Below are 14,895 nucleotides of genomic sequence, written 5' to 3' on the forward strand. Positions count from 1 at the left end.
TAGCTGGGAGCAGAGAGCTTTGATTATTTGAGTTGGTCACAGGTTGCTCTGATGTAAGTGTGCTATATTAAATTATTGTTTTATCGCACATTTTTGTGGCACCCTGCTCTTTTTTTTTTTTGCATGTCTTTGTGCTAACTTGCAGCTAATGTTTGCACAGTGTTGTAAGCAGTTAAAATACATGTCACCGGTTGCTTAGTTTACACTGTAATTGACAGTAGACACTCCTAATAATGATTGCTAACACAGGCAGTGACCTCAGTAGTGCCACTATACTCCCCCACAGCTACAGAAGCTGGATGGAGAACAGTTCCTAGGGGATTTTGGTGTCACCTAGCATTTCCAATTGGCTGCCGCTGCTAATCGACAAGAGTTTTCCAGCATGTCCTTTCAACAGAAGTCACTCTTAACTATTGACTTCTGTTGAACAGGGAGGGCCACACACAGATCAAAATTAGGCCAATCCCAGCAGAACTGGCCAAGTTTTGTTCCATCTATACCCAGCTTTAGTAAAAGGATATTGGCTTTTTCTTTTTCCCAAATTGTACACGTTTCTTTGCAGTTTAGGTCTCCTGCTTTTGTTTTGTATCACTCTGTTCAGAGGTTTATATACTGGATGCCATCTGTAATATTCATGGTTAGCCCTTTGGGAGGAGATTTCTCCAGGCTTATCTTCCTCCCTATTCTGGTAATTTCCCACTTAGCTTTTCATGTGTTCTGGAAGATGACTTGGGAAATCTAGAATTACTGACTAGGAATTATTTATTTCCAGAATTCTTCCTGCACTGCAGGATTCCACCTTTCTGTTCTATTTTTTATTTTTTTGCTTATGTATATGTTTTGCTTCATATTATGTCCTTTGACCATTGACCTGTTGAGCAGGACTTCGTTTTGAATGGGTTTTTGGATGAAGCATTTCTTGTTCCTGATAGACGAAGTGCCTATCTTTTTCATGTGCTGTCCTGGAAATAGAGTAACTGAATTTTTTTTTTTTGTAACAATCTTTGTTTGATCAGTGTACCCTTTACATTATTGCTGTGTAGCCATAGACACTTAGCACTACGCTTACTGACAACATAGTGATTGTTTCAAGCCTGTGTCGTGTTTTGCATAGCAAATCTTTTCCCAATGTCATGTCGATACATCACACGTTACCATGTGCAGCCTCTCCAACAATCCCTAGACTGCATCTTTTGAAACCGTATCATATGGTCTGCCTTTAGAAAAGAATTTTAAAGTGATTTTTAAGCTTTCTTTCATTAAAATAACAAACGTTCTATTTACCTGCTCTGTGCAATGGCATTGCACAGACCAGAATCTCCTCTTCTTAGGCCCCTTGCCATCAGTATTGGCTCCTCCCCTCCTCCAAGTGCCCATCTTAGGAAGCCGCTTGGGGACTTGCCCCCGAGCTGGGCTTTTTGTGTCTATTCAGACACACAGCCTGGCTCAACCTTCCCCCGCTCTTTGCTCACAGGTTTTGACAGACAACAGCGGGAGCCAAGCCTGAGAGGAGCTGCTGCAGATTTGCCCATTGCTGGAGGGGAGGCTACAGGGGGAGCTGCACGTAAAAGGTTTTTTACCTTAATGCAGAGAATGAATTAAGGTAAAACCATTGTTTTTACAATCATTTTTAAGCTACTTTGTAGTGTTTGAAGTAGATACATGTATCAAGGGCTTCTGTACTGAATGTTGTCTTTATTTTGGTGCCTTAAATTCTGCTTTAAGAAATTGTTTGTTTGGTCAAATCCATGTTATTCTAAATCTAACCAATTCTATGATTGCAGGCCTTGATGACTGGCACCATACCTGGGTTCATTGATATCGTCATGAACCTCAACTCTCAGGAACTGCAAGAAGACAATTTGATATGGCAGGCAAAGCAGGCAGGGAAAAGAATAATATTTTATGGTGATGATACTTGGATGAAACTTTTCCCCAAACAGTTTGTGGAGTATGATGGAACAACATCCTTTTTTGTTTCAGATTTTACTGAGGTATGTTGGTTGCTTTAGTAAATATATTTTATATGTAAGCTACGTTTCTAGGGTTTGACAAATTTTAAGTCGCATTCCTTTTTTTTCATTTTGGACATAGTGGTTTTTATCGCAGTCTGTGTTACATAGGTTGAAAAAAAGTCTAACTAGTTCAACCAATAGAAAACCCCAATATATGCAATTTTATACCCACAGTTGATCGAGGAAGTCAAAACTCCCCCCCCCCCCCCCCCCCCCAAAAAAATAAAACATGATCCAATTTGCTTCAGTGGGAAAAAAAAATCCTGATTCCCCAGGAGGCAATCAGATGTTTCGTAAATCAACTACTCCTGACATTACCTATAAATGTTAATATCCCGTTATATTTTGTGCATTTATGAATGCACCCGTCTCTTTTTTTATAACTATGTGCCCGATGCCAGTCAGCATTGGTTAAGGGTTCTTTTTCCCATTTTTTTTTTTTTTGTGTTCCACTTGAATGGAACCCCCCCCCCCCTTTTCCAAATACTGAACGACGTGGGCTTTGAGTTAGGATAGCATGGGGGCTGCCATCTCGCCACTCCTTGCAGTAGGCTTATTAGCCTGTATGCTGGATTGGCTCATTCAAGTTCGGCACTCCTCCATAAGCTAAAGATAGAAATTCACCACTTTAATGTTGGGCAAATTTCAGAATGATTCTACATCCTTTGAGTGATAAATTGGATGAATAGTACAGTAAAGAATTTTTCTATTGAAGTACAGATGTTGTGTGAATCCTGTTTAATGAAATTTACATATGGATGAGTGAAAACCACTGTGATCAGTAGAGGGAATGTAGAAAATCAAATCCTGGTTAAAAAAAAGGGAGAATGCCGAGTGACTGCCAGAAAGTCAGAACTTCTGACCTCAATGCTTTAAAGCGGAACTTAACCCAAAAGGGGAAGTTCCACTTATTTGCATCTTTTTGCCCACCACTGCCACATTTGGCACTTTTTGGGGGGAGGGGGGAGCAGGTACCTGTTTATGACAGGTAACCACTTCTGGTCAGATCGCTGCGGCGATGTTCAGCCCCTTCTCCTTCACACACACATCACAGGTCCCAGAAGACTGCGGGACCATTTGCAAAGTGCAGCATGGCTCAAGCATGTGCAGTAGGAAACCGGATTTAAGCCCTCGGTCACATCAAAGCCTATTTTGAAATCGTGAGACTTACTGTGAAGTCGCACAATTTCAAAATCGGCTGATCTGCCGATTTCAGTTGCGATTTGCAAGACATCTGACACAGATGTCTATGCAAATCGCAATAAAAGTAGTGCATGCACTACCTTAGAAATCGGTGCAGCTCCGACCAAGTCGGAACCGCACCGATATGACCTCTCTAATAGTAAACGATAGAGTGCGACTTGGCATATGATTTGCAAGTCACAGGGCATGCAAATCGCATGTCAAGTCGCACCCGATGTGACCAGGGTGTAAAGCCGTAAAGATTTACTGCCAGTTTGCCTTACCTAAGATTCTGGCACTAACACCTGAAGGAAATTGAAGATTCGGCTTGGGTGAGGTCCTCGCTGGATCCCTGGACAGGCAAGTGTCCTTATATTAAAAGTCAGCAGCTACAGTATTTGGGGAGACTGGAGCTCCTCTTTAAAGATCAAGGAGTTAGAGGGTACTAAAGTGTTTGGTGCTGCATTACAATCAAGAAAATAGTGTTTTCAAAAATAGTAGTCAGCCGCTTACATATTTTTTTTCAGAAGATAAATGTTTGTTTTCAGAAAATGTTTTTATTAATATTATGTATATACTGTAGCTGTATACCTGGTTGTTCTGTTTTTCCCTAGGTTGACAACAATGTAACCAGACATTTGGATGATGTTTTAAAGAGAAATGATTGGGATATGTTGATTCTTCACTATCTTGGACTAGATCACATTGGACATCTGACTGGACCACACAGTCACTTAATTGGACCAAAACTTTATGAAATGGATATTGTCTTGAAAAAAATTCACTCTGCTCTTTTGTTAAACGTGAGACACTTATCAATGCTGCTTTTAAAGAAATATATTATCAGTGTGCACACATTTTGAGTTATTATTGCAGTGTGTGTGTGTGTGTGTGTGTATGTATATGTATATATATATATATATATATATATATATATATATATTTTGATTTTCCATATCCTGGCAGAGCTCTGAGCTCCTCTATAATGTGTTTACAGAACTCAGTAGATAAAGCTGAAATGTACACACAGAACTGAATCAGAGGGGAGACTCCTCCCCTCCTTAATTGGCTTTGTAGTGGTGGCTATGATGGCAAGGAAATCTGTAAATTCAGTGGGCATATCTTACCACTGGGGTCTCAGAGAGATACAAGAAGGTTCCAAACTATCGGTACCTACTTGTATTTGCACTAGTATCCTTTTGGTGTTTGCACATTTGTTGTACTTCTTTGTAAGCTTGAAGGACCTTTCTTGCTTTCTTCCATTCCTTTTTCCTCTCTCTCCATTCCAATTTATATATTGTTTATTGTTACATCTTTTTGTCTCAGACTTTTTCTGATTTGAAGCACATTTCAGAAATCAGAGTGTATGTTTTATTTACTAAAATATAGGATGAAGATTCCACTCCAAGTTTAATTGTTGTCTGTGGTGACCATGGTATGTCAGAAGTGGGTAGTCATGGGGGATCATCTGAAGAAGAAGTACAGACTCCACTTGTTTTAATAAGTTCAGCATTTCAAAACAAAGCTGGTATGTTGTAGATCTCAGGCTGTAACTGGTCTTTTTTAAACTGAAAGTGAAGCATTAAATGTGTTGACATTTTTGTGAATGGGCATGACTCTTTAAAAATACTTTTCCATTGTAAGTACCTTTTGGAAAGTACTATGAAGAATGCATTGGGCTGATACTCAGGATCATGACAGATCAACAAATATAGACCTTATCACTGACCCCAATTCATGATTACCCAAAGTACATGAATTTTGCCAGTAACTTATGGCTAATGTAACCGCTTTTAACTGAGGTGGTGGCAAAGCTTAAATGTGATGATTTCAAAGCTACACTGATTACCTGTAAATTAATGAAGATTTGGGGTAAAGTGGAGTGGAATATAGGTTGTTGCTTTTTTGACATTCAGTCTGCAAGTTTTGGGTAACAAGTTATGCTAATGAGATGTGTGTTGTTCTCCAGATGCATTGTAAAGTCATCCTGAAAATGGGGAGTAATAGCTTTTGCAACCAGTCATTATGAACAAGAGGAGACTGTAGATGTGCTCATATAATGATCTTTTCTGTCAGGTCTGCGTTCACCGTATGGCCTTCTCATTCATCCTGCACAAACAACACAGCTTTGCTGTTGATGAACTGTGTCTTTTGGATGCTACTTAAGAGGTGTTTTACCAAATTTGTTAGGGCCATTTCACACCAAATGTAGTCCAGTGCCATTGTTTTCTGCATAAAAAACACATGGCAAGTAGGTTATATGGGTTCCAGTGGCATAGTTCACATCAGTGCAGTCAGCTCCAGGGCGTTCCAGTTCCAGAAAAAAAAAAGTATAACATGTTGCATTTTTTGTGTAGTGGAATGCAGTAAAACGCATCAAAATGCATAAAAAATGCCTCAAAACCACACCGGACCCAGTAAAGAAAAAAAAAAAAAAACAGGAAAAAAGTATCTGGAAACACAAAAAAAACGCACCATAAGGCATTCAAAATGCGCATGCAGAAATGCATCTAGAATGGCGACCGCTCATCTTGACAGCTCATGATGTGGTAGAGAGGCCTGGTCTGCAGATATACTGTATGCAAGGACTGCATCTTGGCCACAGCTGTCACCTTTGATTGAGCCTCACTGCTCCTTGGTACTGCCTCTAAACTTTCTGACTGAATAGCTGATTTTGAAGATAAACTCTTCTCTCAGTATGCTTGAAAACATCTGTCATTGTTGTCTCTATAATGTAGATTATGAAAGCAGTACCCGAGAAAGTGTAAAAAGACACCTAAATGGCTTAGGTTTATACAGTATATTTTGAGTTTCTATTTGTGACTATGAAATTGTTTCCATCTTGGCATAAGACTTTTCATTTGACATTGTTATATTGCTGACAGAACTGCATAATGTTTGATGATTACCCCTGAATTAATTAGCTTTCTCTTTAGGTCAATTTACAGTACCAGAGACAATCCAGCAGACTGATCTGGCTCCAACCTTGGCGCTGGGCCTTGGGCTGCCAATTTCAAGAAGCAGCTTAGGAAAACTTATAACTGAGGTTGTAGATCACAAGACAATGAGAGAGCAATTGAGATTTCTTCATTTAAATGGACATCAGTTGTGTAAACTTCTGAAGGAGAACTTGGAAGCTTATGAGAAAGGTAAAAAAAAAGCAGAAGAGTAGCTTACGTGTATGAAAACTAGTACTGATTTATTTTGGAAACTTTTATAGCTGTTTATCAGCTGTTTTGGAAAATAACTCCCTTAATGTTTACAGTATGTACAAGGTGACTTTAACAGCCTGTATATAGAATTATTTTTATAATCATTAATATTAATAGATGAAGGCTTAGAACAATTTAAGAAGGCGGAAAAATATCATGAAAATTGGATCAAGCTGTACTTGGAAGGAAATACATCTGAAGTCCTCACTAACCTTGGCCGAAAAGTTCTCAAGCAGTATTTGGAAGCATTGAAAAAGTTGAGTTCTACATTAAGCAAACAGGTGGCAGAGTATGATATCTATTCAATGACTGTTGGTGCTATCATAACGTTAGAGGTAAGGATTGACATCACATATACAAAATCTGATATTTTAATTAAACTGTTTTCTAAGGTGGTATTTGTAATCGTCTGCTTGAAAATGGAATGTGTGGTCACCAACCATTATTGATTTACGGGCAGCATTCTTCATCTATCGGACACTAAATCGCCATTCTGGGCAACATAATATATATGTGTTTTAATACTGGCACTACAAAAAAAAACAGCTTTTCAGTGCCAGCACATTTCACAGTATGCACTTATTTTGCCCTTTAAAAAAGAATTGACAGCATAAGACTTTCCTGCATCGTTTTCAGTGTCCTGTTGCTACCATGTTATGTGACTACATCACCAACTTGAGCAGGAGCAACAATACCACCTTGTAGGCTTTATTTTTTCTAATAGGAAACAGATCATCAGAATCAATCGACCTGGCTAAGATGTTTTTATCTTAAATTTACAAATACAATTTTGAAAGTAAAGGATTTTAAAGGGTTAGTCTACCTAAGTGATAGCTTGCTTACTACTCTGCATGTGATCACTGATTGGCCAATCAGTGATCACATGATTGGGACCTCGCACACAGGTCCTGTACAATGATCGGTGTTCTACTGTGTCCGGAGGACACAGCGGGCACCCGCCCCTGCACTGCCACCGTCCGGCCGTTTTATATACAACAGCCAGACAGGAGGTGGTTAATGCAAGTTTTGTTTTTTTTTTCTGTACTGACCCATGTTTTCTTCTGGAGACTTGATTTTGCTTTAAAGCCCAACTCAAGTCAAAGATTTTTGAGTCCAGCAACCCCCCTGATTTCTTGTCAGGACAAGAAATCCTTCCAGTGTGGACACAGACTGACAAAATACTTATTAACTTTTTTGGTCAAATGGAGAAGGATTAGAACATCTGTGATATTTACTGTTTGTGTTTTCTTGTCTCAAATAAAACAATTTCGGCTGGCAATAGTCTTTAATTATGTAAATTAATAAAATATTTACTGTATGTTTGCAGATTTTTTTACTACTTTTGCTGAGTGTTCCGAATGCTCTTGGAAACAAAGCAGAGTTTGATTTGCCTCTGGGATCACCACTTTTCTCACTGTTTTTCTACCTGACTTGTCTATTGCTGGCTGCTGTCCATGTCATTGTATGTACATCTTCAGAAAACACATGCTTTTTCTGTAGCATATCTTGGCCGCTTGCAATGGGGATTATGGTACTCGTCTCTGCACTTCTTTGCATTATTTTATCCATTTTTGGGAAAATGATACTGCATCTAAAACCATCGAATGAAGTAAGTAAAATAACTAAAGTTAAATGGTATTTAATTATATTCAACCACTCTTTGCACCCATTGCAGGCTTGCTCAAATTGATTTTATGACCACTGATGCAATACAAAATAATCCCTAACAGAGAATGGTCAGGTTAATTTATTGCTGTATATTCTTATATGTTCACCACAGGACACAGGAGAATTATTTCTTAGACTTTTAGTTTATGTTGTACCTCCAGGTAATTTGGACACTTGATATATGGCAAAGCTTGACACTGCCCAACAATAACCCCGATTCCCCAGTTCCAGCACTGTCTCAGTTTTTTGCTAGTGTCCATAGATGATGGTCCTATCTCTCTGCTGAGATGGGCTTTTCTGCATTGATGCATAAATTACTACTTTAAACTCCCTTTTACTTTTGACAATTGGTGCTCTAAAGCGGTGGCAGTTTTTTCGGATCAGACCTATGGATGTTTCTGTCCCAGAGGAACAGTATCCAGACCCCGGTGGAAGAACAGGGACAATCTTTAGGGTGCATTGGCACTGAATCCTGAATGTGGCACTCCCTTTTATCAGGCGAATGCATCTGTGAGTGTTAGCTGGCAGGGGGCTTTGCAGGCCTTATCCTGGAGAAGGTGAAGACTGAGCCCATTCTCCAGCGCTGCTTCGTGTTTATGTAATTGCCCAATTGTGGAAGGTCCCCTGGTGCTATCTCTGTGTCTTTTAGGTGTTCGACTGAGAGGTGGGCGATGGGTGTTTAAATCTATGGTCTTGACAGGTTCCAGCTAACCCATGCCAATATAGGGCGCTCTCGACATGTTCGTACAGGGCACACCCTCCACCTTGTGTGGACACACTGATTCCTTCTTGGCTGTTCAGTGAAGGTCGCCTGTCTTTTGCACATGCACGGCTTGGTGGCACTACTGCATAAGCACTACCGCACTCCTGTGATACTTTGTATGCTCAGGTGCCATTTTGGAACCTCTCCCTTTTCCCCTGGCACACTAGCCCAGAAGGATAAAGTTTACTGAGCTCCCACACCGCACAGGCCACGACACAGATGGACCCTGAAGCCTCTAGGTGGTGGGACACTGCAAGGCTACCCCTGCCCCCCCTCTCCTTGGTGCTAGCGCTTATGATTGCGAGTATTGCACACACTTTTGGGCCTGGCAGGCATGACGGATCTGGCAGTAGGGGAATTGGGACTAGGACTTCTCATCTTAGGAGACAATCTTGCCTCCACAAATTAATTTTTGGGGCAGCAAACTGACTCAACTTTTTTTTATTTTGCCCAGGCCTCTCATGTGTCTTTATCTCAGTGGTCTGCAGTGAGTGTTCTTGCAAAAGCGGTCTGTAAGAACTGAATTGTCACCACCAAAACCTTCTGGGTGTAAGGTACCAGGATTGGGGACTTCAAAAGCGCCAAAACCAACCAAGTCTTTTCTGTTGCATCCTCATACCGAACTGGACCTGTACAAGAACTGTGGCAATTGGGACAAGGTATTTGTGCCCCCTAAGTGGTTTGTGCAACAGTACCCAATGTAAGACCGTTTCTGGAAAAAGTAATCAGCCCCTACTCTGGATAAGACCCCTATTGTACTAGTGCACAATGTGCTGATGTTTAAGGACACTGCAGATGAAAAATTTGAGTCGTTTTTTTAAAGCATCATTTTCTTTGGCCAGTGTGGCCATGTAACCCACTATTGCATCCATGTTCACAGTGCCTAAGCCATGTACGTACTATTTTGGATCTGAAGTGTTTACACATTAAAAAGTTGCACAGTCTATAGGGTCATTGGTTGCTTGCATCCATCTGGGGAATGTCCTGTCCTCAGTTGACATCAAGGATGCCTACCTTCACATCCCTATAATTCTGTTTTATCAGTGCTACCTGAGATTTGCAATGGGGGAACAACATTTTTAGTTTGTGCTCTGCCCTTTGACCTAGCCACATCGTGAGTGTTTACAAAGTTAGCTTTACTGCAAGCCAGGAGAATCCCCATTCTGGGGTAACTGGATAATCTATTTCTGTGTAAGCAATTGAGAAAAGGCCTCATGGCCAATATGCAGCAAATAATGCAAGTCCCACAGAACTTCGGCTGGCTCCTCAATCTTAAGAAGTCGACCCACAAGTCATCATACCAAATGGAATATGTGGGCCTTGTCCTGGACACAGCTCTCGCATGAGTTTTCCTTCCCCAGGAAAAGCTTTTTAACCCATCTATCCACAATGCAGGAGTTGAGTTCCCTGGGAAGTTTTTTTTTTTTTTTTTTTTTTTTATTTTTGCTTCTGCATGAGGATTTTGGGGTTGATGGTGGCATCCTCCGATACAGACCCGCATACGCAGTTTCATTCAAGACTGCAACTCAACATCCTGACAATGTGGGACAAACAGACTCTGTCCTTGGATCATCCCATGTCTCTGAACAGCAAGACCAGGTTATCCTTGCAGTGGTGGCTATTCAGCCCGGCACTGGAATCGGATAAATCTTTATCCTTGTAGTGTGAAACATATTGTGAGGGAAGCCAGCCTGTCAATCTGGGGAGGAGTCCTGGGCTCCCTGTCAATTCAGGGGATGTGGTCGTCAGAGGAAGCTCCAGATGCTGATAATCATCTTAGGGCCATTCAGCTTGTCTTCAACACTGGACCCGCCTGTTCCAGGAATGTCAGTGAGGGTGCAGCACTTCAACACCATGGCAGTAGTGCACATACATCACCAAGGCAGTACCAGAAGTCAGGCCGCTTTTCTAGAAGTGCAGATTTTTCAGCCTTGGACGTAACTCAGTGTCCTGGTGGTACACATCCCTAGCATAGAAAATGAGCAAATGGACTTCCAAGTGTAGATGTAAATACATCTAAACTCAGACACAAGCTTGGCATATTTGTGTCCAGGGATCCTTGGGTTTTCGGCGTAGATACCCTAATCACTCCAAAAAATCAGTTCAGCCTGATTTATGCATCCCCACCCTTTTGGCCCTAAGCTCCTGCCTCATCTCCTTTGGAGGTTGGAGACGGAAGGAATTCCGGTGTTTCTGTTTGCGCTGAATTGGTAAAGAAGGATGTGGTTCAGTGACATAGACTCTTAGTGGCTTTTCCATGGGCTGTACTGGAAAATTGAGACTTTCTCTCTCAAGGTCCCATATTCCATCCCGATTCATGTTCACTTTCTTTGATGACTTGGCTGTTGAAGCCCATATCCTGAGGGACAGGGGTCTCATGGACTCCACAAATCCTACTTTGCTGAAGGCCAGAAAGCCTGCGTTTTCATACATGGAAAGCATGTTTTGCTTCCTGTGAAAAGGGAAAACTTAATTCCAGGAACTACTCCTTAGCATGGGTTTTATTTTTCCCTCAGTCAGGAATGGAAGAGTCCTTAACCCTGAAGATTATAAAAGGTCAGGTTTCTACCATGATGTTGCTTTTTCAGAGACTGCTGGCTGCCCATTTTTGATCGGAGACTGTGTGCAAGGGGGTGGCTCACATTGTCCCACCAGTACGTTTCTTGCAAACTCCATGGGACTTCAATCTTGTATTGTGAGTCCTTCAGATGCAAACAACTTTAACACATACTGAATGTTTCTCTCTTTTCTATCATGCTAGGTTGCCTTTCTCATGGCTATGTTGTCACCTCGGTTTGGAGGGTGTCTGGGCTTGTGGCTTTGACCTGTAAAGAGCCTTTTTTCCTAGTTAACAAGAACAATCCTGATTATTATTATTATTATACAGTATTTATATAGCGCTAAAAAGTTTGCTCAGCGCTGTACATCATAGTGGGGGACAGTACATGAGACAATACAGTAGCAAAACAGAACACGAGGGATTCAAGGGCCCTGCTTTTTCGAGCTTACAATCTAGGAGATTACATAATGTCTTCTTGTCTAATGCGGTCTAAGCTTTTCATTTGAAGCAGGACATAGTGTTGCCTTCCTTTACTGTGGCTGCAAAACGTTCCAACGAGATTGCTCTTCACTGCATGGATATGGTTAGGGCTATGCAAGTCTATCCCACATCCCCACTTACGATTTGTCAATCTGACACCCTGCTCGTGCTGCCCAAAGGCTACCGGAAGAGACAGACTACCTCTTGTTCATCAATTGCTAGGTTTATTAGGCAGTTCACTTTAAGTAGCACGATTTCAAAGCCGCTGGTCAGTGCGATTTTATGTGCGGCTTGCCTGACAGCTGTATGACTTCATGCACAAATGTCTATGCAAGTTGCACATGAAAGTGCTAAAATAGTGCAGAAATCTCTTTTCAAAATCATTGTTGCTCCGCAAAGTCGGAGTCACACCGATTTGAATGGTTCCATTGTTGGCAATGGGGTGCAAGTTGTCATGTGATTTGGAACTTTCAAATCGCGCCAGTGCTAACCAAGGCTAAAGGAACCCACTGAAATAATGTTATAATAGTAACAATATAACAGTTATTTAAACTGTGGGAAAACAATGTCACCAACAAATAAATCCATAACCCTTCTCATTTGCTTTAATGTTGTGAACTGATCAGCATCCTTTTAAAATGTCAGATTCAAAATTCATGATCATTTATCAGATCCTGTCACCTATTTCCTTTTGCTGTAGTATTATTGAGTACCTATATTGAGTCACCTTATGAGTGGTTTCACCCACATATAGCAGGGTGCCTCAGTGGGCCTACAACACAAGTACTTTGACATGTAAAATGATAAAACGTACTGTTTAGAAGTCCTACATTCCAAAAGGAGTTAAGCTAGCAATACGCTGTTAGTTTTTTTTTTTGTTTTGTTTTTTTTTTTTTTTTTTTTTGTTTGTTTGTTTTTTAATAAGAGCGGTTGGTGGAGAAACCTCTAACCCCACCAATGAGTATGGAGTGTGATATCTCAATAGAATTGAATGAAATTTGCAGTGTGCATATCTGGAGAAGATTCTGATCAAAAGCTGTGTGGTACCTGGGAGGCCCCACGGCCAGATCTCAACAGATGGGCATTGGGGTAAGATTGGATAGTTTTACCTGTACTGAAAGTAAGGATTTCGGTAAGACAAAATAAAACTTTTGTCTTTGCCATGCATTGGTAGTTGTATCTCTGAGAGAGACCACTTTACATAATAACTCTGAATGCTGGGACTCCTTGTGATCCTTGCCTAACACTGACAGCACACATGGTAACTTGGACCCATCACATTTCCCCGTAGTACAGTTAAGGATCTGCCGTACTTACAAAGAGGCTATAGAAAAAGTTGGCACAATATGCTTAATGGCATGAAAAGCTTCTTTGACTGCATAAAGCAGTTGTTACTGCCCTCAAGGTCATCAGACGTGACCTCAAAATTTGGGGCAATACTTGCTTTTATTTAGCTGTTTATGGACATTGTAACTCGCATATAATACATTTACTGTTATTGTCTTATTTTCACATTGAAGCTATCTGTTTTTTTTTCTCAGAGACTCCTAAAATATGAACAGTGTAGCTGAAAGACATGATGTTATGCTGCTACATATATGTCCCTTATCACTAGTATGGTTATACTATGCATTTGTATATTATGTTGAACAAATGCAAAAAATTATAGTAACCTTTTATTAACCATTCCTCCAGGTAACAAACTCTGCCAAGCAGTCCTGGTCAGAGCTGGACATCCTCCTTTTGATAGGAACTCTGGGTCATGTGATTAGTATGGGCTCAAGTAGCTTCATCGAGGAAGAACACCAAACATGGTATTTTCTTGTTAGTACACTGTGTCTGGCGCTATCCCAGGAAATGTGTCGGAAATACTTTCTTGTAAAAAAAGGAAATTTATCAGACTCTGCAGCTTTTAATCAGGCAGAGGAAGAGGAAGCATACATTAATGAGATTTATGATGCCCATAAAAAGGAGTTACAAGAGGAAAAGTTACCAATTATAACTCGGTTTATTAAAAACAATGAAAAATGGATTGCATTATCCAGTCCAGGCCTTATTCTTATTTGTTGTCGATTACTTCGTCCCCTCAATCAGACAGGAGTTCAGTGGATTCATCGACCAGACTTTGGGCATTGGTTGACAAGGTAACTAATGTTTCTTTCTTACTTATGTTAATCTTTTTTTATGGTGTGTAGATTTTTCCTTCTAGTTGACCTAGACCTCTTTGTTCTGTTAGCAGTTTTACTATAGACGTTATGCAGTTCATTTGTTATTAATGGGTAGGTTACATGTGGCTTAGTTTGCTAAGATTATCCTGATCAGCTTCACAGTGGATTGACATGAGGCTTGCACCATATGTTTCTCATTTTGGAGTTGCCAGCTTAGATTAAAAGGTTATCCAGTTATTGCAGGCCTATGCCAAGGGTGGCAGGATCATGATAAGCAAAGTCAGGTGAACCTGCCATAAGCCCAATTTTTTTTATACAAAAGTTATACAATAAGTTAAAGTCAAATTGAAATCCAAAGATTTCCTATAATAGGGAAACTTTTTAGAAATGTAAATTATGTGATTATGTAGTACCCTAAAAATGTTACTTTTTGTCTCAAGTTTATGCTACAAAGTAGGAGTTTGCTTCTAAAATAGTGTGTAATATACACTCACCAGCCTCTTTATTAGGTGCACTTGTTCAGTTGCTTGGTTAATCAGCCAATCAGATGGCAGAAACTCAATGCATTTAGGCATCTAGATGTGGTGAAGATGACTTGCTTAATTTCAAACCAAGCATCAGAATGGGGAAGAAAGGGTATTTAAGTGAATTTGACATGGTTGTTTTTGCCAGACGGGCTTGGCTGAGTATTTCAAAAACTGCAGATTTACTGGGATTTTCATGCACAACCATCTCTAGGGCTTACAGAGTATGGTCCGAAAAAGAGAAAATCTCCAGTGGGCAGCAGTTGTGTAGACGAAAGTGCCTTGTTGATCTCAGAGGTTAGAGGAGAATGGGCAGACTGGTT

General features: G+C 40.5%; 1 protein-coding gene across 1 annotated transcript in view; it reads left to right on the plus strand.

The window, feature by feature from the left end:
• PIGG (phosphatidylinositol glycan anchor biosynthesis class G (EMM blood group)) overlaps positions 1–14,895 on the plus strand; it is a 59,846-nt gene that overhangs the window by 12,862 nt on the left and 32,089 nt on the right. The window contains exons 3-9 of the mRNA XM_089687444.1: positions 1,785–1,994; positions 3,812–4,000; positions 4,587–4,725; positions 6,134–6,346; positions 6,527–6,744; positions 7,737–8,018; positions 13,576–14,024. Of these exons, the coding sequence (XP_089543570.1) occupies positions 1,785–1,994; positions 3,812–4,000; positions 4,587–4,725; positions 6,134–6,346; positions 6,527–6,744; positions 7,737–8,018; positions 13,576–14,024 (1,700 nt within the window). The remainder of the gene's footprint in view (positions 1–1,784; positions 1,995–3,811; positions 4,001–4,586; positions 4,726–6,133; positions 6,347–6,526; positions 6,745–7,736; positions 8,019–13,575; positions 14,025–14,895) is intronic.

Source organism: Staurois parvus, unplaced genomic scaffold, assembly GCF_062004578.1.
Source record: "Staurois parvus isolate SC_StPar_1 unplaced genomic scaffold, SC_StPar_1.0 ptg000425l, whole genome shotgun sequence".
In the NCBI taxonomy this organism is placed as follows: Eukaryota; Metazoa; Chordata; class Amphibia; order Anura; family Ranidae; genus Staurois; species Staurois parvus.